General features: G+C 39.8%; 1 protein-coding gene across 2 annotated transcripts in view; it reads right to left on the minus strand.

The window, feature by feature from the left end:
* LOC121523004 (endothelin-converting enzyme-like 1) overlaps positions 1-24,649 on the minus strand; it is a 114,065-nt gene extending 89,416 nt beyond the window's left edge. The window contains exons 1-4 of one of the 2 annotated variants that reach the window (XM_041807730.1): positions 8,847-8,891; positions 8,529-8,627; positions 5,060-6,210; positions 1,804-1,872 (exon numbers count right to left, since the gene is read on the minus strand). In XM_041807730.1, the coding sequence (XP_041663664.1) occupies positions 1,804-1,872; positions 5,060-5,914 (924 nt within the window). In that variant the 5' untranslated portion in view covers positions 5,915-6,210; positions 8,529-8,627; positions 8,847-8,891. Of the gene's footprint in view, positions 1-1,803; positions 1,873-5,059; positions 6,211-8,528; positions 8,628-8,846; positions 8,892-24,519 lie in introns of those variants that run through there. The other variant, XM_041807738.1, reaches the window with a different exon arrangement.
* Between the last annotated feature and the right edge of the window lie 470 nt (positions 24,650-25,119).

The raw sequence follows: 25,119 nt of genomic DNA on the forward strand, positions 1-25,119 counted from the left end.
TGAGTACAATCCCTACACTTTACAAAAAATAGATTTTTTTCCACAGTTTTATCAGTTTACTCGGTAAGAAGGTAATCTATATCACAATTTACTGAGTCCTGCAGATCTCCAAGCCAGATGAAGGGAGACAAAGGTCATGAAGAGTCTTGTACTGAGCTAAGAGGCTAGCTGAGGCCCTTTAAAAAAAATCATTTTGTCACAAAAATGCCTTTAATTGCAATGGGGGTGCACTATCACCAGAATACACCTTGTGGGGTAAGCGACTGACTTATGATGTGCCATTCAGAAATGAGCCTGTGCTACGAAACGGCTCTTTAATGTGAGTCACTGTGGCTAGCTACCATTTGAGTGCCAGTTTCTTTGCACACCTTGATGTGATGACACATCTCCATGATCCCTGATTAAAATAAGCTGTCTTTACAGCACCTCTCCATGCTCTTATTAAAAAAGATAACACAGGATATGTGTGACACATAGGTGTTAGAAATTCCAGTTTATTTGCTGTTATTTTTCATGGGTAGTTGGTGCTGTGTAAACATGTTTGAATATGCATCTGTCTCTGTGCAGGCAAACAGTGTTATGCTTTGTTAAAGCTCCACAATAAAGCGCGTGCACTAAAACTTTGTAAATAGGTCAAAAGAATAGCTTTAAAGCTCTTCTTAGTATGCTGTTGGCCTATCACTGCACATACGCACTGGTGCGCAGAGATGCTGAGCTCATATGGAGTTATTTGGGGAAGAAACACACCTTTCTGTGCAAATAGGCCTTACTGCACAAAGCATTTACTGACTAGATGGAAGTGTGTTGCAGCTTTACAATGCACCAACTTTCCACAGATCAGGAAATGATTTCAACTCTGCATGACTTTAAAATAAATGATGACAAATGATGTGTTAAAAAGGTCAATAAATACTACTTTGACATTGCTATTGCCGCTAGTGATGATAGTTAAAGATATCTGCATCCAATTGTAGCAAACCATCCATTCTTAGCCAAGGGCCCTATCTTTACAGTGTTAGATAGCTTTCAGAAGTGAATGGGAGGGGTGAGGGAAATGGGATATGTGTCTCACTCCAAATGGTCTGGCCATAAAATTGCATGGCAGACCAAAGATATGTGATGGGACAAGCTGAAACTTGTAACTGCTTGCAACAGGTTGCTTTGCAATGCTCTGGAAGCCGGTCAGTTCACACAACTTCTACAAGAGAAGATGATCTTAGTTTTATTTTTGGTCTTTTAAAAGCTGTTTGTGTAGGATAGAACTGTGGATTGAGGTTGAAACAAGGGAGAGGAAGCGGGACAAGCATTCTGGATTTGAACCTGGGCCACTTGATTCGAGGACAACAGCCTCCGTACCCGGAGCACACACACATAACCTACTAGCCGCTTCAGGCACGTATTTTTTGGCCTGTCTTGTGGCTGCATAAAGCTTATAGCCTATGTTATAATTGTGAGCCACTCTTATGGTTACGGTTCTGCTTTTCCTCCAGAAGACAAAATATAACTAACGACAGGTGTCTTTGGAGAAACGGTTGCTTTGCACATGTGCGTTACATTTTCAAACAGCCATGTTTGAGAAGATGAACACAGACAATGATGGACTCCTGAGTTCTGTTTGAACTGCTCGTTCCTGATTTACATTTCCTTTCACATTTTATCACTATGTAGTTGAGGGTCACTTGGACCCAACCCCACCTCATGGTCTGTCCACACAAATCTCATTAGCAGAATGTTGTCATATGAACGTTTGGGTCCATTTTCATTGGACTGTTTCCATAAATGAAGCCTAAGGAGAACTCTTACCTTCACGCTGTCCTCATCCTGGCCCAGGTAAAGACTTCTCTCAGGCAGCGTGAGCCCCTCCTGATCAATCTGAGAAATACAAACAGAAATTCATGCAACAATCATATTTGTCCTGTATGTAGAAACATATGTTGTTTAGCCCTGAGTAGCTGCACATTTAAAGGATTGATAATCATTTCAATAATCTGTAATCATGACAACATTTACAAGCTGTTGGCTGAACATATGAATTATGTATAACATTTAATAAATAATTCCTGTATTCTCGTCTTTGTGTCTGACTGACTGATCTGAGCTAGTTCTCTCTTTAGATTAAACTCATATTAAAGCCCATTTGATTATGAGTGATGAATAATCAAAAAGCTGAGAAGATCCTATGTTTTTCAAGCTAATAGAAAGTTAAAACTCAGAGACTCAGTTTAAAAGTAGCAACAATACTGGAAGTTTACATTCAAAAACAGAGATGGCTGTCTGCTCTGCTTTCATCTTACTCATGCATTTCCAGGTGTCAAAAGCAATTTCAATAATGAGCAGCTAACACTTTCAGGCAGTTTTCCTTTGATAAGTGTGCCTGCTGCATTTCTCCATCACCCCCAATGCATTTGATTGGCATTTAAGTCATTAAACAAACCTGACAGTGGAGGCCATTTTCATTATTTAACCTGTTTTACGGAGCCAAAGGCTGTCATTTACTAAAGCAATCTGTGGTATAAAAACATACCTGCATATCCTTGATACATGTAGTCATCCAATATGAAAGCTGCTGTTAAACATATTGTTCATTTTGCTGATTTTGAAAAGCATCCTCTGTTTCATACACATTTGACATGAAACAAATAAATACATTCATCAACTTTCTGATTATAGGAACAGGGATTCTTTTGTCTGAGAATTTATTTTGGTAGAGATATGTTTTTTTTTTGCAACCAGAGGAGAAGACATGACCTCAGGGTTTATGTCTGTAAAAACTTACACAAAACTTAGGCTGATTAAATATTTACTTACTAACTTATTCTTTAGCTTTCATCCAAACCTCAGCTTCTTTTGGCTTAGATCTGGGTTCACTCACACACACAGACACACTCAGACACCATAGACTGTAAGTAAGAGGAGGAACAAAGCCACTGTGAAGTAGCCAAGCAGCAATCTCCAGTGTTGACAAATGAAGCTGATGCAGTCGTGCTTAAAGCTGCAGCCTTGATCCAGAAGCACTACATGTCCCATTCATATCACGGTTAAAAAAATAATTTTTACAGCAGGAAAAAAACATGTTTAAAGCCTGGTTCAAAAAATGAATTTGGTCAGAATTGTTTTTCCCTTTGGGCAAACACTGCACAGTGGTGAATTTTTCTATTACTCATCTGTTTATGTTGTAAAGATATAAACTATGCATAATTTGGGGTTTGGCTGACATGGATGCTTAAGGCAGGGGTGTGTGAAATGTTTCCACTGAGGGCCACATACAGAGATATATGGCAGGGCCAATTTTGTTCATCTTACCTTGAAGATTTTAGATTTAGTAAAACCAATCTAATGTAAGTTAAGACATACTTAGTAAATAAATACGCTCAAATGTCTAATTTATGGCTGAAATAGTCCTAATCCATTTTTTTTTTTAGGATTTTGGGGAGGCCAATCAGATCTCAGGGGGCCCTGGTAACCACTGGCCCCGCCCCTGAAATTTTCTTGGTTCTGCTATTTTCTGCTGCGTTCCATCAGGGAGTTGTAAATCAAAATGCTATTTGGTTACCAATATGGTCACCGTTTACAGTGTTGTCTCTATCTACTCACAAAAACACACATCAATTAATCCTTCTTGTTAAAATGTTTGTTTACTGAATAAACAAGGGAGCACTGCCATGTCCTGAAACTAAGAAGTACAACACAGTCAAGCGCAAGCTTCGTGTTCAAATGAGGTCCATATTTTATTTCATTTCTGGAATTTGAAAAATGGAAAAGGGGTCGCATTTTGCCCTTGAGCCATATTTTCTACACCCCTGGCTTAAAGACTGCCTTAGCTCCACCCTTGTGTCTGGTTATAGGTTTATCTGAAGTTAGTTTGAAATCTGAGAAAATTTAGATTACTGTCAATTATTTTAAATGCAAACATCACGTTGCAAAAATGGTATCCACCTCGTTGCAGCAATGAGAGAAAACAAAATCAATCTCCACTTTAAGAAAGTGTGCTTACAGGTAAGAAAACTGCAGAAAAGAGACTGAGAGTATGACAAGGAGTGAAAGAGATGGCTTATATGTTTATTTTTTAAATTATTATGACTATGAGGTTATTGCAGTTATTATCATTAACCACTACGAAAGTTTGAGCCACAAAGGAAGAGCTAAGCAATCCTGCACTAAATAACTGTCCCGGAAACAACTTCAAACTGAAAGCATGTGAAAATGCAAGCAGCTCAAATTGGGCCTTGAAAAAGATGAAGCTTTTACTTTGAAAAATACACCGGAAGAGTCATTGTTTCTAAATTTCAGGCCTGGGTGGCGTTAACAGACTGTGCAGGATGCTTACAATTTACCGTCTTCCAATTTTTAGCTCACAGAGCCCTAATTCCTGGTAACTTGTAGCATCTCTGATCGGCTGATCTGTCCATCACACATCAAACTTTCGTGTTCTGTCTGGTTCTAATGCTAAAAGTGAATTTAATCTTGTTTCTCAACAACAGACAGTTTAAATGGAGTAAGACAGATAAATGGTCATGTAGAAGATACTAACTAGTATAATATGGACCTGGTTTTAAGTAAATCAAGTCATTATTTGCAATCTCAGGCAGCAGCACTTCACAACCAACAATCCCAGATTGTCACAGCAACGTCTGATTAGTTGAGCAGCTAACTTTAGCTATGGACGATTACAATGGAAGTTAAAAGTTGGGGAATAAAGTCAGGGGTTAACTAATGAGCTCTGTTCTGTTAAGGTTCATGGGCAGTTACTATGGCATGTTTAATACGAAATGTAAATTTGATTACTTGTTGCTAACATGTCAATTTTTGGACCCTAACTGATCAATAGTACTACTAAATATACATAGGTTTTCATCTGAAAAAGTCATCTTAACTACTCTTTGAGTTAACAAAGATCTACGGCACTTCAGCATTACCTACACTTTTAAAAGCATCTGGACAAATTCATCTTAAACAGCCTGTGATCCTCCTTCACACAGACTCAAATATCACAGCACTCTCACAAACACATCATGCTTTTTACACATGAACATTAAGTTCTGAATCTTTCTTTCCTCACCCTGATTGCATTTCTGGAGGAGTTCTTGTCGTCCACATTGACAGTGAGAGAGAAGAAGACAGCAGTGCTGTACACCCCCTGTGTCCTGTACAGCAGCTCGTTGAAATCCGGCCTTTGGGGGGCACCCTCAGTCTCCCACCCAGCAGCCCCAGGAGGAGCACCCGAGAGGTCCCATCCTCCACAGCTGTCAATGACCTCCGTCATGGGTTTGGAGCCAAGCTCGTTGATCTCCTTGATGTTGACACAGGAGCGGTAGAACTCCTTGACCTTGCGTTCTGCTGAGTTGGGTCCAGGTCTCCTTATGGGCTCCAGCAGGAGGCGCTGTAGCTTCTCCTCATTGTGCTCACCTATGGCTGTGATGATGCCATAGCTGAGCTTATCCTCCGGGATCCCGTGGCGCCTCAGCCAGCCGCCACAGGCGAAGGAGTAGAAGTCCTCACAGGGCTGGATGGTCGGGTCGATGTTGGCCTGAACGAATCGTGCCGCCCGCAGCAGAGAGCGCTTGCGCTGGCAGTCCTGTCGGCACTGAGGGTCCTGCTGGTCCAAAGAAATGTACTTGAGAGCGAGCATGCTCCCTAAGATGACGCACATGCCTGCCGCAAAGACGAGCGCAGACAAGAGGCAGATCTCCCTGCGGCTCCATTGAGGAAGTCCTCCGCCGCTGCTGGTGCTACTCAGGTCTCGGTTTCGACCGTTCGACCAGGTTCCTCCTCGGCCCCGCCCCACGTGACGGTCCAGACTGCCCCCCAAGTGAAGGGTCATGCCATTGCTTAGGATGTCGCTGCTATACCGACCGCCATATTTCACCTCCTGGAACTCATCATAGTGTGCAGTTAGAGAGTATGTCTTCTCCATGGCTGAACTGTCTCTAAATACAGAGCAGAGGAAACACGTAGGGATATTTCTATTTCAGTAAACAGCCATGATTCCTTCAACTGAGACTAATGAGTGGACAAAACACTGAAGTGATGTCAAAATCCTGCTGGCCCTTTTTAAACAAAGTGCCCTTTATTCTTTTCAAATCAGAATCCAGGAAAGCAGAGGGGTCCCATGGTGCAGCAGGGATCTCACGGGTCCTGCTCTCATCTTCTTTCTCTCTGCTCCTTTTCCATTTGTTCTCTCTTCTCTCCCTCCAACCAGTCACAGGTCACCTGTCGATAAAAATAGAAAGGAGATAGGGGAGGGCTGTAAGTCGAAAGAGAGATAGGAAATTGAATCCATGATTACAACAGCAGAGAGTGACAAAAAAGGGTCTGCTTTGGCACTTTCTCCCCACTTTGTCTGGTTGTGTTGTTTGTCGGCTAGAGCTGTTGGACTGATCAGTGATAGTCATCCCTCAGGGAGACGATGTCCCTGGGCGACTCCCAGCTTCTGATGGATCGATGCAGACCGAAGCAGAGCGGAACATCAGCTGGGTATAGAGGGGTGTTGCAATTACTATAACTTAGCCCGTGCCAGTCTCAAATTGATGTAAAACTTTTTATTATAGCAGAAGGACAGAGGGAATTTATGTTCGCTGTCTCACCAAACTGAAGACAGACACACCAGCAGCACAGAGGGCATCAGCTGATCCTCAGGGAGATGTTAAAGAAATAACAAACCATCATATTACAAGCAGACAGTATAAATCTGATCTTGGGCATCTATATGCCTTGAATTTTTTTCAGTACTTCATAATTTTTCACTGAAAACAGCCTGAGTTATAGCAGCACAAATGCTGTTTTAACACTGATCTTGGTAGCAGTGTGTAGCAGACGCTTTAAAGTGAACGATGGGAGCTGGTCACACACCACTCCATTATAGCCACATCATACACTGAAGGCCCATGCTTGATGTTGTAACATTTGTATTTTTTTTACCAGAGTTGTTATACAGTCAGGCCTGAAGGGACTAACCTGGAGAACCAGGAGGATTCCTAGTGGGCGGGGCATGTTTTAGGGCTGCAAGGGCCAGCGTGCAGTGACGGTGTATAGATCAGACAGGCTGCAGTCATGAGGTGTGGGCAATGTTTGTGTTGTGTTTCCCCTCATAACTCCTATTCTCTTTCTCTCTCGCTGCATGTCCAGACAGCAATGTTCTGAGTCCATCAGCCAATCAGTACGCTTCGTCATGGGGGGGGGGGTCTGTCCGTTTCCATCTGACTGGAAACATAAACTTATTTGGTCCCATAGATACCTTTGTCCTTTAAAACCTAACCCCCCCACCCCCAAAGAAACAAATAAACAGAAAAGAAGAAGGAGTGGCGCTATAAAGCTAGATTAAAAAACTTAAAACTTGCAGCTCAGGAAGAGATGGCACAGGTAACCTTGTAGAGCCAAATGTGCAACACAAAACAACAACATATTATATGGAAAAACAGTCCAAGTTCATGAGTCAATTCATTAAATTGTGTGTTGCTATATAGCTTAACATTTAGGCTACAATAAGGATAAGTTAAAGTAAATTTTAGTTATAGTGCATTCAGAAAGTATTCTGATTCCCTTCACTTTTTACAGTTTTGTTATGTTGCAGCCTGATGCTACAGTAAAAAAAAAAAAAGAAAAAATCTCATCAATCTACACAGCACCCCATCTTGACAAAGTAAAAAAACAGAATTTTTGCAATTATTAAATAAATAAATAAATAAATAATATAAATAAATAAATAAATATTATTATTACCATTATTGTTATATTATTTGAATAATAATTAAATAAATTTAGCTCAGTGCAAATCACATGAAAGTTGGCTTCAAGTTTGCAATAGCCTACATTAGCACAGGCCACTGTGCTTTTGGGAGCTTTCAGTACAGCAGGGGTTTTTTGCATCCTTCCAGAGATTTGTGCCTTACAACAATCCTGTCTCCGACCTCTGCATGCAGTTCCTTTGATCTCATGACTTGGTTTTTACTCTGATATGCATTGTTAGCTGTGAGGCCTTGAGAGGTGTGTGTCTTTTCCAAATTATGCAATCAATAAATGTATATTACCATGACTGAATGCCACTTAGCAGACACATTTGTCCAAAGCGGCGTGCATCTGAGAGTAAGAACAACACAAGCAAAGTTCTAGACAAGAGGTATCAACCTTAGTTAAGCTAAAGTTTAAGTTAGCTTTGTGTTCCTTTGGACACTGGTGCTGCCATACAGTGTTAGAGACAACGCACCTGGTTTGCCATTCATAGAAATCTGTTTTCACTTTGTCATGATGGGGCACTAAGTGTAGATTAGTAAGAAAAAAGATGATCTTTTTACTGTAGCATCAGGCTAGAACATAACAAACTGTAAAAAGTGAACGCCATCTGTATACTTTGTGAATGCACTGTGTGTTACAGCTACAACTGAATGTGCAACAATGCCATGAACCCCCCTGCTGCAGCCGCAGCCCCTCTCTCAAGTTTGCTGCTGACAGAGAGAGTGCACAGCCATAAGAGTGGACAGGTAAGATTCAATCAATGGTAATATTATAGAGAGTATAACTTAAAGGCTTACTTGCTCTACTTCAAAAGTGCCCAGAATTAAAAGGTCCGTGGCCCAAAGATGATTCTTTGATGAGACTTGTAAAACTGAGAAAAACAAGTTAACCTGCCTCTGTAATAAAAAAATGAGACCATTTTAAAACATAATCTACGTACCATTGGAAGTACCAGCACCCAGTGGCAACCCCAGTGCAATTGTTTCTATAAATAACATACAAGGCACCAGTGAACTGTGAAATTTACATGTGATCAAATTAAGAAAAAGTGACTTTTTATGGCTTTAAAAATCATAATAGTAGAAAAGCATCATACAACATCGACAGTTAAATACCTCCAGTAAAAAGCTGTGAACTAAAGTGGGCTGGTTAAAACCATGACACTCCAGGGCTGAAAATGAATCCATCTTGGGCCCTGGATGCAGACAAGCCAGTGAGCAGGTTTTATCCAGCATGCAAGACTTTTTGGGGGGACAAGATATTTTCAGGAATCAACTACAGCACAATGCATGCTTGGGATGAACAATATATTGTTTTTTGAACGTGACTGCAATGTGTGCAAGCACTATAGTCAAATCCCAGGACAAGCAATGTCAGTTATGTAAGTTGAAACAATTCAAGTTGCCAGTATTGGGAACCAAATGCATGCATTTTCTTATGTCTTTCATAAAAGTCTGTCTGATACCACCATCAGAATGCAGCACTGTGAATAAAGAGTCTGTGTGTCTCCTCCATGTTGCCATACCTGTATGTTGAATAAATTTAAGGTGACCCCTTTTCCAATTATTCTCAAAAATGCAAAGTCAAGTGTGAAGAAATACACTTCTCTCTGTCAATTTTTGCATCAGAATTAGACTGAGAATGATGACACTAGTGAGAAAGCTCATGCAGGGTGTGCAAGTCAGACATTTTGGGTGATATTTAAATACAAAAGTAAGTTGTTTTGTTTTCCTTACAACACAGGCAGTTTCATTACAAATCCATGATTAAAAAATACACCAGGTAACAGGACATAAAGTTGTACACATCAAAATTTCCAAAAGTATGTGTTGCCACATAAAATGAGGACTGAAGCTAAACCTAAACCCATGTGACTCAACATACCAGCCCCCAGCGGTTCACGTGTTACATCACTGAACAGCTCTCTGCACCCCCACGCCCCTCCAACTCTATATTTTGAAACTAAAACACTGGCAGCAGGGATGGTTCTTTTCATTTGGATGCTCCAGGCAAAGAGTGATATGAGTCCATTCTCTATTTTGCTTGAAGCAAGAAGACATAGCGAGGCTTTCTGAGGGGCTTAAACTCATTAAGGGGTCCAGAGGTCATTCCCAGGGAATCTTTATCGATATCAAACTTGATTTTGATGTTATTTATGCACCCTGGGTACCCAAATTTACACTCTAAATATTCACCTTAATTATTGAAATAATTTTTGAAGCATTTTAACATTTGATGCACACCTTTGCTTAGGCCTGTTGGTGCAAGAGGCCCCAGGCAATTTCCTGCTTTTGCCTAATGGTAAAACTGCCTATGATTGGCAGGTATGATGCTTGGTCCCTTGATGCTAACATTTGCTGTTATCAACTGAGACACACAGTCTCTTAAATACACTTTTAATGTTAATTTATTAAACGATTATTCTCAGGATTTTCACTGATTGTTGTTATTTTTGTTACTGATCAATCTGGAAAGGTTGGAGTATTAAGAAATGTCACTCATGAGCTGAAGAACAGCATGGCAACTAAAAAAAAATGGCTGCCATGGATGTGGTTTAGACTCTGGTTCACAACATTTGCATGCAACAGAAACGCTGATATTCTGCCTGTTTGCATCCCCTTGTCTGTAACATGTAGCCTGTAGGCAGCAACACAATAAGCCTTTAGACAGATTGACTGAGCGATGACTTGTTTTTGGATGGTGTCCCAGTGAGAGTTTGCATGCTCTTGATTGTGTATATGCGCTGTCAGGGGTGAGCTGCAGTGAACTTGCTGAAAGCTGTGAAGGCGATCTGTGAAAATTGATCCCCGTTATCTCCTCTGAGAATAGCAAACTTCAGCACTGATGTCTTTAACAAGCTTTCCTTCTCACCTTACGGGAGGGCTTTATGCAGATAAGAAGGAAAGAAGACAAAAATGAAGGACAGAGGGAAAAAGAGGCATGAGAAGCAGGATTTACAGGTAAGAGTGAGGTTGTCATCTTAAGAGAGGGGGTCTAAAGTTTAAGTGGCAAAATGGAAAGATTAAGGTGATTGGGTGGTGAGAAGCTGATATTCTTCTTGTCTACCATCGCAGCTCATTCAGTAATAGCTTCTGTTTCATTTTTTATGAATAACTGTGTTTGTATGTAGGAAGCACAACATGTGTCTGTGCCATGCCTCAAAAATAAACCCAGTGTATGAGGGCATGGAACAAGTTATGCTGCTCTGATGAAGGATTTTAAACTGGTCTCAGGCTACATCTGAGCAAACTTGAGGTATTAAGTTGGTGATATGTTAAAGTAGGAGCTGTTGCTACTTTTATCAACAATAATCCTGAACATTATTCATACATTCATACATTATAGCAGGTGAAAGTATAAAGTCATTGTCAGCGTTGCCAGATTGGGTGGTTTTCCACTCAAGTAGGTGGTTTTATATCGGACTGTGCAAATAAAAATAGACTGGGGTGGGTTGACATAATTTGGCCTGCTTTTCCATGAGTTTGTCTGTTTTTAAATTAGATTTTAACAGATGCTTAATTATTCTAATTAGTTAAGAAAAGGACTGTTTTAACAGTTACTTAGTTCTCCTTGATGTCAGTGAATATCTCAAAACAACAGCAGCTTGTGAGATTTATTGGTCACTCCAGTAGCCTTCAGAGTTCAGTGTCTGATGTCCTGTTTGTTATTAGGTCAAAGTGCAGGAGCACGAGAGAGGCTGGTATGCACATCAGGCTGCTTAGGTGTGTGGGTATGTCTGCTAGGAAAACAAAGTTACAAGTACTGATAAAGACAGCAAATTTTGCTGTTTTGGTTTCAGCTATGGCCTACTGTAGCCTTTTTCAAGTAAGCTAAAGCCCATGCAAAGTTGGAACATGCCCCATTATACAGAAAGAATGGGGATCCTGATCAATAGAGGGCTACAGTAGGCTATCATAGCCTATCATACTAGGAAAAACACTGATGAGAGGAGATATGAGTTGGGAACTGCATAGGCTTTACCGTTAGGCAAAGGTAGGAAATTGCCCAGGGTCTCACGCTCCAAGGGGCCTAAAGATATCGGTATGCATCAAATATGAGGTATACATCTGAGTTCATTTCTTTCATCCAAAAGTGGTACAAATTGAAAAAGAAAAATTATCTTGTTGTGTAAATTATGTTTGCACATTGACTTCAAAACTTTCATCCGTTATTCTGAGTCTGATGAGACTAAAATGGTGCTTTTTTGTCCATCAGACAAGACACTAAACTTGATGGACACCAAACACCACAAACACACCATCCCTATTGTAAAGCATAGTGGTGGTAGCATCGTACTGACCTTTCAAACTCATGATTATGAATTTTATGTAATATCTTGGCCTTTAAAACTCATGATTTCTCTTTTCTATCTTGTATTATTCCAATTAAAAACACATGTTGACTTAATTTCATGTTTTGACCTTTTGAACTAATAAGTTTGGCTTTTTATCTCGGGTTTGAGCCTTTTAACTTGTCATTTTGAGTTTTTCCAAATCTTCAAATCTTCAGCTCACAAACCTATCCATTTGTTTCCTAATTTTTAAAGTAATATTGTCTTGATATAAGTGGCTGTGCGAACACTGCATGCTTTCTTTTACTTTGAAGGGGAGCATCTACTCTAACTGTTTTCCACAGTCTGTGGCTAAAGCACATCATGGTGCTCATTTACTCCTTAATGTTTCAATCATCACAGCAGGAATTAAGCCATCACTGTAACACGTGGCTGCATTTTAAGTGCTCTTTATATTAACATACAATCACTGTTACAACCATTTGATGGCAATAGTTAAGAGGGCCTTACATCTCTGTTCTGGAAAATTGGCAGGTGGAAGGTTTCTGCTCATGTTCCTGCCTACACCTCCAAATGCTAACACGTGATGACATGCAGAAGGAGAGTGGGAGTTTAAAGTGGGAGAAAAGGGGGGAATAATGTGTTTCTCTGGGTGGTTTCTTTATCACTTCAACATGTAACAACTCAATCATGTTACATAAACACACAAAAAGTTAGAATAACTGAATTTAGTTAAAGCCTCTTAAACAAAATTCTCTGTGCTTTGATGAATTCATTCTGTTAATGTTAAAAATCTCTGCACAAAGCAGATGCATTCCTGTCGTTTCTCCATCTCTTTTCCAAATGCACCCAGACTTTCTCATGTGTCACACCGCCTTTTACACCGTAATAAATTACGATACACCCTGAGTGGACACCCGTTGTATGGCTAATGGATTGGATCTTGTGGGTACCATCACAGGCAGAGGCATGTGTGATGAATGGCTATTTACCGAACATGACAGGGCCTAATATCTGAGAGTTATACTAATACAGCTGCACACACACTGCTGATGCACTGACACTTAAAATGCTTTAAAAACACACCCCTGGTGATACATAGTACCATGTCAGCTGTTGAGCATTTCCAATACATCTTTAGTTAGCGACAAACAATCACTTATTCAGTTACAGCAAAGGTTCTCAAACCATTGTCCGGGCACCTTCAGGGATCCTGGGACGGTACTAAACATTCATAAAGGTCTATTATATCAAGATGGACCTGAAGATCTTTGAAAGGTGAAACTAGACCTACAGAAAATAAATACCATGAGCAATCTTTCATACTCTTTTGTGGAGCTGAACTTATTTTTCTTTTCCCAGCGAAACTAAGGTCACTCCAGATCGTCATGTTGGAGTCTCCCTAAAAACGAGGTGTTTTTTTTTTTTTTGTTTTAATTTTTGAGCTTTTTATGCCTTTTCTCTGGGGAGAGACATGCAGGAAAGGAGCCACAGACCGTACTTGAATCTGTGCCGCCTGCGTACATGAGGTGCAACCCATGTGCTGGGCAAGCTGCGCCCAGACTTGGGGACCTTTCCCACTGTCCTGCATTACATCTACTTACATGCTTCTGATGCACATTCTGGTCAGCTTATAATGACGTCTCACTTTTTGGACAACTAAGCATAACTGTTGCCCAGAAGAGTTGTTTATTACTCTATTTTATCTGTTTTGTACCAAACACCAAGTCAGATTCCTTGTATGTGTACTTTACAATATAATCTCAATTCTGATGGCATGTTTTTATTAAAAGAGAAAGAAAGAATCAAACTTTTCTTGGTGAAAAAGATTTTTCTTTTCCCATGATCGGCTTCAGTATGAGCCTGTGTCACCAACTGGCTCCACTGATAGTTAGCAACGATAGCAGCTACTGTGTCAAGGCAAATAAACTTTCACAGACAGTCTCTCACAGACAATTCACCTGAGACGCTGCCTCTCTCAGACAGAAATACACGCTAAAACTCTTAAATTAAAACTTCCCTATAGGATTAGGGTAAAAGGTTAAGACACCATGTGTAATGAAAAAAAAAACACCTTATTTTTCAGGTTTCGATTCCTTCTGTATTCGACAACATAAATCCCAGGAAGAAAGGAGATCACAATGGCTGGGTTTTCTGCCAGTATCTTGCAGCCCAACATTAAATGTTACTTGAAGTGTTTAAAGGTCTTAAACAACTCCATTCTTTGGTTAACAGTTCAAGAGAGAGAAACACTGGAACAAAAGTCTGACTGTGCTGTGTCTCAACAGTTAAAGGAACATTTATAAAGCTGTTAAGAGGGTCTATTCAAGCTCAAGCAAGGTTTTTCATGGTGCCGTTCCTCACTTTAAAGGTTGGCTGGCTCTATCTCTTGTTCTGCTAACTGCTAATGATAAATCCACAAAACAGCTCAATGACAAATCAATAAGCAGAGACCTCTGACGGGGCAGCTTCACTTCCCTTTATGGAGATTCTGCTATTGGATTACCGCATAAATATAGGAGGTGTAATCAAAAATTAGTTGCCGTTTTAAGGGCTCCATCTGTGACTTGAAAAAAAAAAAACAGAAGTAGAAAGGGTTAAGGTTGATTGAGTTTAATTTTCTAAGTGAAGGTAATTCTTTTGTCACTGTAGTTTTGTTTGAAGATTGAGCTGCTGAGAGATCTTGGAATGAGAAAATGTCAGTGTAAACAAAAGCTATGAGCCTCAGTTTGACTACACTCTTAACAATCTTAACCAATTTTTAAAAGGCCACAGACTCAAGGACAATTTCAACTGGATCATAATCCTGTGAACGCACACTCTCAACAATTTGGCCAAAAAAACGTGTGACCACAGACATGAAATCTCACAGAGTCTTGCATAATTAAACATGACTTAAGAAGAAAATGAAATGTCTTTGTGATTATTGGGAAGCACAGTAATGAAGTGAAAGGTGTGTTCTCTCCCCTCTAAGTTTAATGTCTGCATTAACGGCAACATCAAGCAACCATACAGTCGTCCTGTCTGTGGCTTTAATGCAAGCAGCAGCAACTTGTATTACAATGACATAAATTGTGTTTCAACCCATGACTCACCTGTTTTAAGTCCATGATGACTCAAAGAAGCAGGCTGTTGCATTAAAAGAGGTCAGACAAGCAGCCTTAAAGAGTGACAGTGAGGATGACTGTAAACACAGCGGTCGCCAAGTTAAATCAATGTTAAACGTAATACTTCTGTTAATTCCATTATGAAGGAAACTTTATTTTCCTTGAGTGCTTTTATTGTTAACATCTACATTAGGAAATTAAGTGTTTTCACTTTTGGCAATTCACTTTCAGGTGGCATTCACACCAGAGAGGTTTTTTTCTGCTTTAAATGAACTCAATAGTCATTATTCAGATGGTTTGGTTCGTTTGGCCAAGTGCAAGGGAAATGTGAACCATGCCACATGAAAGTGCAACAGTCCAATCTGAGCCCTGAATCAAACCGACTTTCCATCCTTAGTTTGAAAACTCAAAACTGTTGCTTCTTGCTGTAGTAGTCCCTGGATATACAACCTGGCAAAGCAAATGAACCTGCCAGACAGTCATCGGGCAAATCCATCTTAAAAAGCTCCAATCCACACCGACTTGTCCAAACATCAGTATCATTTGAGGAGAATGAGGTGGTAGCTATGGGCAGGGTTAAGTTGTACTAGCGAGTTGCAGCAGCTGCCTCTAGTGCGGTAATTAGCTTGGATGTAGCTACAACATATCAGCAGTTTTATCAGAACTGGACCACATCAACAACACTTAAAGCTGTTCATGATGCAAAAGATGTTTTCGCTCTTCTGTCGACCTGCTTTAGCATTAGTTTTGATCATTCGGCTGGTGGTTAGTTGTACTAACTGGTTGTTAACAATGGCTGCTAATGGAGTGATTTGCTCAGATGTAGCCACAGCGGCAGTTTTGTCAAACTGGACATTTCTTTATTAAAACAAGGGGCAGAGAGCCACACTGAAAGCTTTCCGTGAGAGAAAAGATGTATTCACTTTTCTCCCGGTCTGCTTAAGTATAGGTTTGAATTCATTACAGGTGGGGTCTGCCGGTGTATCAAATGGCTGCTGCTGTGGTTGCTATTAGCCTGGATGTAGCTGTAAGAAAGCAGCAGTTTAATCAGAGCTGGGCCACGCCCTCTTTGAAACAAGAACTAAGAGTCACACTAAAAGCTTGTCTTGGTGGAGAAGATGTTTTTTTCACGTCTCCCGACCGGCCCTGGCATCGCTTTATTCACAGAAGAGCTCCATCATGAAATATATCCATGCAGTAGGTAAATGGAACAGTCTATCTGGAATGGTTACTAGATAAATCCTATTCAGTTGAATAACTGCTTTTAGTTCTTATTTGAAGATTTTTAACATTTTGTATGGATATTTATTAATGCATATTTCTTTTATACAGTGAAACACTTTTATGTTGAATATTCAGTTTGCTGCTGTAGCCCTGTGCTGCTGCTGGTTGTTTACAGTTGTTGTTGTTTTTAAAGTACACTGCAGTTTCAAATATTTAATTTGAAAACCTGTTATTTGTTGCTGCTACCTGTTCCTGAATGTGAAACCAGCACAGAACAGAATGTGCACTAGAACAGAGCAGAGAAGGATTTTTTGTTCTTTTATATTCATATCCAGACAAAAACAAAATAACCTCCAAAAGAAGATAGTCAGTGAACCCTCACCTTGTCCTTACTTTGGATAAAATTCCACCTTTTGTGAGGGATCAGGTAAGCTTTTTAAAAATAATTAATATTTGCAGAAATAATTGTACTGAGATCACACTCTTGAGGATTTTTTGAACTAATAATCAGTTTTAACAAGCCTTAAATACAACCCCTCTCCCACCTCAAAGGATGTGGAGTGGGATGGGGTTAAATCAGGGCCAAATTTATGCTTATAATTATTTTTCCAGTCGTTTAAGACTCACAGATTTTAGTACTTTGTGAATTAACACATTTTCACATTAAAATTGCTCCCCGTGGTCTGAAAAACCAGCCAGATTTGTTACAACTGAGGCATAAAAGCAAGAGGTCTTCCAGTTGCAAAGATTGCTGGAGGGCGCATTAAAAAAGACCATAAAAGAAGCTGTAAATACTAACTGTCAGTATCTTTTACTGCATAGTCAATATGTTCAACCTTCTGGTCTGTAACCAAAGATGTAACCTGCTAAACCTTCACCATGAAGTTTAACTACACTGCAGCAGATGCCTTAACATACAGTTCTCCCAGGTAGGGCAATATGACTTTGACCGACATGTCAATAATTTCATATTGGTTATTTATCAGTTTAGGGACATTTTTAGTGTTAAAAAATATGTTTATTTTATGCTTAACCTCTTGAAATGGCCCACTCTGGCCTCAAACAACTGGCAGCAACCCACAGCAACCCTTAGCCCTCTTAAGCGCTTTTTTAACCTTGTGTCTAGTCTGGACCTCAACCTTATGGCGCACAGTCGAGCTCTAGACATCTTTTCTTCAGGACTATCTGGGCCTTAAGAATTTGAGTCACAGTAATGTCACTTGAATGTCTGTTATGGGACTATAAAGGCATAAGAAAAAACTAATCAGAAATTTAAACTCAAAGATTTTTATGGATCAAACACAGTAAACATTAATGACTAAGGGTTTTTTCACAAACTTGTTCCCCCATCTCTCTGGGACTAAAGAATTAAAAATAATCATTCTGTGATAAAAAAAAAAAAAAAGTCTTCAAAACATTCATATTTTTACAAAAGTCCTTGTACTTTCAGGAATTTGAGTCAATATTTAAAGAGCAGTGACTCATTCTGTCTTCTACAGTTTCAAAGTCTGTGCACATGTGATGTTCAACAAAGTACAACGTGACAACAGAACAGCCTGCCATCGGTTGCCATAGCCAAGTCGCAATGCATTCTGGGATATAAACAGACAATATAGTGGCAGGCTTACCAGATAGCTGCAGGAACAATTGAAAAATGGATTCTAAATGGATAAAAAGATGTCCAACATCAGAGTTACTGGTGTGGATTTAATCTTTAAAGACCTTGAAAAGTCAACCAAGTTCCAGGCTTCCTAGAGAACATTCTGTAAAAGCTACGAAGGCGTGGACAGCGTCATTAGAATGGCACAACTGAGGGCTTTCGGCAGAAAAAAACAAGCCAGTGGTTTCCATTCATGCTTCAAAAGTTACTTAACTTTGAAGAACAAGTCTCTTCTTGTTGTACACAACAGCGGTGTCCTCTGAGGGTTAAACAGACCCAATGATCCACCGTTACACAATATCCAGTTAAGCAAAATGGTGCAGGAAGTAGTTTTCAAACACAGAGCTCTAATATTCTTTCACAAACAAGACTGTATCTTCTAAAATATTTCCTCTAATACTAGAGCTTATTATAACAGATTTTTGTTCTAACCCAGTCAAGGAGAAATATCAAACTAAGACAGTTCCCCTGTATTTTTCGATTCTCTGCAAGGATTTTAGTTTGTCTTTTGTATTGTCTTAAACTCGTGGTACTCTACTTTCTGTTTTTGAGATTTTTACCTCTGCCAAGGAGGTTATGTGATCGGGTGGGTTTGTTTGTTTGTTTGTTTGTTCGTTTGTTAGCAACATAACTCAAAAAGTTTTGGACGGATTTTGATGATATTTTAAGGTAATGTCAGAAATGGCATAAGGAAGAACTGATAAGATTTTGGTAGTGATCCGTATCACCGTCTGGATCCAGGAATTTTTGAAAGGATTCTTTACTATTGGGAGATAGGGCTAATGGCGGAGGGCTGCGCTGTTACCACTTTACACCAGAAGATGGTGGACATGAGTAACTTCAATCCCAGCAGCATTTTGGGTTTGTTTCTATTCAAAGTTTTGGAGTTTATAGAGTTTAAAAGGCGCACACCCGGTCGAGGAGACAAGTCAGAGCATAACAGAGAGAAAGACAGCAAATTGTAGCGAGAATACTCACAATGCTGGGAGGAATAGAGGAATATTCACCCTCTGCCATGACTTCCAGTCATCCAGTGAGACCATGGGTGAGACTGTTAGTGCATCTGTTGGCACTGGCAGGCAATACTTCTACCATGACAGTCCACGAACAGCCAATGCTTTGCCTCACTGTGTTTCCACCCCACCGGGGAGGGAGTAATTGGCGAATGCCATGGTGGGGGCACATGGGGACGGATCCAGGAAATTTTGAAAGGATTCTTCACTATTGGGAGATAGTGCTAATGGTGGAGGTCTGTGCTCCTTGAGTGCTTTTCTAGTTTTAAAATGGATTCTTTATCGAAAGAAAAAAAATGTATATCTAAAAAGCCGCATAACTTTTATGACAAAGGACAGAAAAAGGGGAATGTTTGATACCTGGCAGTTACCTGATTAAAAATAGTAATCTAATTGATCATAGGCTTTGTTATTAATTAATCACAATAAATCACACATGTCCATAATTTCAGAAAAAGTTTGCAGTGACAAAACAATCAAAAAGGACATCTCTGAATGGCATCAAAACATGTCATTAGCTTTGGGGACAGAAGAAGTGTAGCCTGAGGGCAGATTGTCCACTTTCTAGTCAATCTAGGATGGTGTTAATCTGTAGAACATGGATTTTATCCATTAAATTACCAAAAATTAAGAGCACAGCAAATTTTTACATGTCTTTCCAGTCAAAGTTACAAAGCTACTTTAGCTGGTTGTGTCATGGCATCAGAGTGTGATTAATCAGCATACATTTTTAAGCACATTTTTCACCCCCTGTGATAAATCAATTGAAATTAATCGATAATTTTGAAGCACTAGATAAATGAAATGCCCAATAAGGAAATATCCAAATCTGCTGTTTCCTAACTAATTGTAGCTGATTAACAAAGCAAAGCCAATGGCTTGGCCAGATCCATCAGTGGTTGGATCCATCCTGCAAAGCTCCAATCTGAAACATTTGTGACTGGTATGAGAATGACTCGACCAATCAGCATCATTTGAGGAGAATGAGCCTCTAGCTGTGAACCTTGTTTAGTTGCACTGCAAAATAGTAACCAATATCAGCCAGTTCTTGCACTAACTAGTCAGCCGTACGTAGCTAGCATTAGCTAGGGAGCCTCCTCGGTTCCAACAATCAGGAGTGTTGACATTTTGGGCATTTTGTTGGGATCTGTTCCTAATATGCCTGTCACGCATCATCATTTCACCCTTATTCATCTCTTTGTTGTAAGTTTCATGTGAGTTTGATGAATTTATAGGGCAATTATATTTGCATTGTTGGGGCGAAACTTTGGGAGAGACTGCTTAAACTGGACAACATTTCTTTGTTAAAAGAAGAGTATAGAACTACATTGTAAGCTTTTCTGAGAGGACAAGACGATTTGATTTTGTCCTGACCTGCTTGGGCAAGACTTTTACTTACCAACTGGCTCCACTGATAGCTAACAACAACAGTGGCTGCCTGTTTAGCCCGTGTTTGTAGTTTAAACTCAAGAGCTGCACACGCCGTCTACGTCATTATGTTTTGAAAGAACATTAGTCCATACGAAATCAATATTTCCATACCTTTTCTGTCCTTTCAGTCCTGAAAAAAATGCATGAAAGATCACAGAAAACATTTTTTGATGGCACAAAAAAACTATCTAACTGTAATTTAGACCTGATGTAGAAACTAAAACTGAAAGAAACTTCATCTGAGGAAGTTCTGTTGGATCTAATTTAAACTTCACAAACTTCATGTTTTACCTTATAAGGTGAGCACTGTGGTGCGTTTGTGCAAGCAAGCTTTAATACCTGCCAATACTTATAATTAGTGTTTTAATATCTGCCAATACTTATAATTAGTGTTTTAATATCTGGCAATACTGCTACTATGCTGATAATATCATGCACCCTACTGGTAATGCAATTCTGAAATAACAAATGAATCTTCAATCACTCTTCTTTGCAGCATAAAAGATAAACTACATCATTAAAGTAAATTAAAACTCACTATGTCTCCTGCAGTTATTTTTCTAATTCATAAGTGGTTTGGTATATTATTTCTTTTCATATAATCAGGAATGTTGCTGTGTTGTTCATTCTACTTTGTGCTGCAAAATAAGTTTGTTTCATGTTAATGTGAAGAAATCCCTTTGATTATAAAGTTTATTCCACATTAATTTATAGCATCAAAGGATTTGCAATACTTCAGAGAGATTAAAATCCAAGGCACATGTAAACTGGTTTGTTATTTACAAGTTTATTTTGCTGGTGTGTTAGATGTTTGACAGTGGCCAATACTGTATATTCATTTTTGTCATTTGGTAATCAGGTCGTTTTAGTGTTTAATATGGATGAATAGATCCAAGTTTTATACGTCACTCCTCTGGTTTCCTCTCACTTCAGCTATCAGCCATCTGTGTTGTAAATGGGCAGGTGTAACATGGTTATAAAGTCACCGCTGATTCAGAGAAACAAGGATGGATGAAGTCCTATCATAGGATAAGTTATTATTCCAGGGTTAGCAGACAATAATTTCATAGTGTGGTTTATTTCTTATGTTGCAAATGGATCCAAGAGTGCAGTAAAAGTATTACAGATAACTGCAAAATAATTTAGAGACTATAGGCAAAATCTGACCAATCAGATTCGACTTTGGGGGGCACCCCTACTTTTCCATGGGTGAAGCACGCACAACATTAAGTGCCCAGCTCTACTCCCAGGTGACTTCATAAAATCAATATCTGAATACTTCACTGAATTTCAGAATCACGTTCCAACTCAACCAACTTTTTTGTGCAGCTGCAGTTTGTCATGATTTTTGTTGGCAGCCAGAAATAAGAACATAGCAGTAAACTCTCTTCTTCTTTTATCTCCTCCGAGAAGAGTTACGTCACCTGAAAGCCCCTCTATAAATGGGTTTATTATCCCTCTAATCAAAGTGGTCACAGAGCCTGCCCCGAGAGCTTCACGGCACTCAGAGGGTTCAGCGTGGGAGTCAAACCCCTCGAGCCTTATCGCCTGCCGCCAGAGGCTGCAGCAGAGTGCTACGCTGTGTTTGTATGCGCTACACATTTGGACACACAGCTCAAGGGTCCTATACAGAACCGGGGATGGTTCTTAGGCTTTAACCAGAGCAGACATTCCTTAATGTCATGCATGTATGTCGTGTTCCACATCAGCAGTTACTACTAAAGACATTTTAAGGCGGGTGATTGGCTTTCTACATTTCTTAATACAACAGAGGATGTGTTAATATAGTTGATGTTGATTTGGGGAAAAACAGATGCCAACCTAAAGCTCGGCAGTTTATGGTAAGAACCTCTAACTGTAATATGCTTTTTATACTTTTCTGACAAATTTAGGAGCATTTTTAATCAAATGATACTTGTTTAAACCACAGCAACAAAAATCAGAGTCCCAGACACCAAATTATGGCATACATTATCTACACTGCTTATCCCATTTGGGGTCACATGGGGCTGGAGCTGATCCCAGCTGTCTCTGGGCAGGAGGCAGGGTACACCCTGGACTGGTCGCCAGTCAACCAGGCATGCTCACTTTCTCCAATACCGACAATTTAGAGTCACCAGTTAACCAAAGAGCGTGTTTTTGGGTTGTGGGTGGAAGACAGAAAGCCCGGCGAGTAAATGCACGAGACCCTAACCCTGTCCCACCAGGATTTGAACCGAAAGCTTTCTTGCTGTGAGGCAACAGCATTAACCCTGCAGCCCCCTACACTGGGCAATTGATCAAAAAACAGCAGGCAAACTCCAGCACACTGTCTAAATCACATAAATACATCTGCAGCGTTTCGGTGACGCTCTGGGAAACAGTTTGGTGGAGTTGGAGAGGAGCACTCGATCTTCACCAGTCCCACCTTTCCACTTTTCCAAATGTTGCCAACATATTTGTGCAATTTGGATAGTGCTTGCTCCCTTTAGGTTATAAATATAACTGAATACTGTTATATTTTCTCAGTTTTTGATATAAAGATCAACAAATAACTGAGATTTATCATTTTGAAATATCTGGTATTCAAGAGCACAAAAAATTCTAACTATCTCAATAGGACATGAGACAATTTTGCAAATAATGTTGTACAATTTGGAGTGAAAGAGAGTTTGTCTGCAATTTTTGACTATTAGAAATGAAAAATCCCCTTCTACCGGGTGTCTAGGACTTCATTTCTTGTTGCTTTCATATTAAAACATGAATCAGGATTGTCTGATTTTTGCTCAAATCACATCAAAGTTTATGGTTATGGTAGTGCGACAACCTCCTGTTATCTCCCTACAGGTTTAGGCAAATATGAAGTATCAACTTTCTGATAAAAATATAGAGGCGTTAGATTTGGTCCTTATCTCCCAAATCATCCTTAAGAGCAACTTCAAACTCAGATTTTGCTTCCACACAAAAGCTCACCAACTCAAGCACTTGCACAGATTGTTGTTCTAATAACCTTAATGGCTCCTAAAGCCTTATATTATTATTCGGAGCAACATGCAGCTACAACTCACTTTTTAAAATTTCCAGTAAAATAAGTCTAGTGTGACCTCTTGTTAAAGAACTACACTTTATTCTGTATCCAGCTGGGTGGATTTCTTTTCCAAGACTTGATGATGATGAATGTCTTCATTTCTTACTTTACTCAAATATTAAAATGCTATTACAGCTTCTAATCTCTGCCCAATTCAACACTTTTAGAAATGTATGAAGAGTTTTGAGTTATGATATCGGAGGTATTCTTAATTAACTGCTCAATCGCGCTGACTCCAATCGAGATCCATGAAAGGAGAGAGGTAGGTTTTTCCTTTGTGGGCAGAGAACGGAATCAAGTGTCAGAGAGCAACTTCTGCCATTTTTAACTTTAGGAGAAATGTAAAAAGTGGTGCGTAAAACTGATGCGGACGAGGCTGGAGATCGTGCGCTAAAAGGAAGGGAGAGCCAAATAGAGGGCAGGGGGAGCTGCCTGTCCATCACGCTTCACTTCGTTTTACCCAATTAAGTTTCTAATGATAGGATATTTTATCTGAGTTGTCCTTAATTAAAAAATGTCCCAATTAAACGTCCCCCATGCTCTTGTAAAGATTTTCTTTCCAATTTGAGACGCGTCATCCTTCTGGAAAAGTCAGCTGTTAATTTAAGTGATCTCCAGACATACACACTGGCCAAGCATTTACACTTTCTATCTTTCACTTTTCTCCTGGAATCATCCTGAAAAAGGCATCCTATCTGTTGCCATGAAAACTTCAAGGCTCGTCCATGGATCCCGTGAAAAACAATCGAGAACACGTGCGTAAAACGCGAGTTGCCATCTTTCATCTAAGCAGCTGAGACGTGACTTCCAAGTTAATCCACTGCAGTTTCTACAAAATTCTCGCCTTTTTGTAGTAAAAATACACGAGATTGTGTCACATCCGTAGTGATCTGAACACTATTAGGAGAAAAGAGCAGTCTCACTGCGCGCAATGTTAGAGGTGTGGGTATCCCAGAGCGATTGATAGAAAAAAAACTTGTACAAAAAGATCTTACCTGTGGTGCGAAGAGAAAAATCCCCCGGCGGGAATGTAAGAGTGGCAGTGCCTTAAGCTCTGAGAGAGTGGAGACTGAGGAGCGATCCAGCCCGGCAGGTTATCCGTCTCCGGAGATCAACACTCACCGGGGTCCGCACCGCGATCTGCCGCCGCTGCAGCTCACAGCCTCCGATGTATGGAGGAGGGGGGAGGAGGGAGGAGAGGGGAGGAGAGGAGGGGTCCCTCATTAACAAGGTAAGCCACACACAAACATATTGAGCAGATGTGTCTCCATATGCCCACTTGCTGTGCTATTCTTTCTATTATTGTTTTTTTCTCTTTGATTTTATTTTAAGATTTTAAGATTGCTGTGCCAGTTACTCCAAACGCAGATTGAAGATAATTCAAGAATAAGAAAAATACAACAAAACTTGTTTGATTATGCTCTAATCGTGAAAGACTGACAAAAATGAGACCTTTGAGGACAAATTCAGCACCAAAACACATTTAACTCATGACAGACAAAAGAAATTATGATTTCTGATCCTCAAAATTCAAAGAGGGGCAAAACCATCTTAAAGAGAGAGAACAGAGTGAAAAGATATTCGACTTAAAACAG

The sequence above is a fragment of the Cheilinus undulatus genome, linkage group 2 (assembly GCF_018320785.1).
Source record: "Cheilinus undulatus linkage group 2, ASM1832078v1, whole genome shotgun sequence".
Taxonomy (NCBI): Eukaryota; Metazoa; Chordata; class Actinopteri; order Labriformes; family Labridae; genus Cheilinus; species Cheilinus undulatus.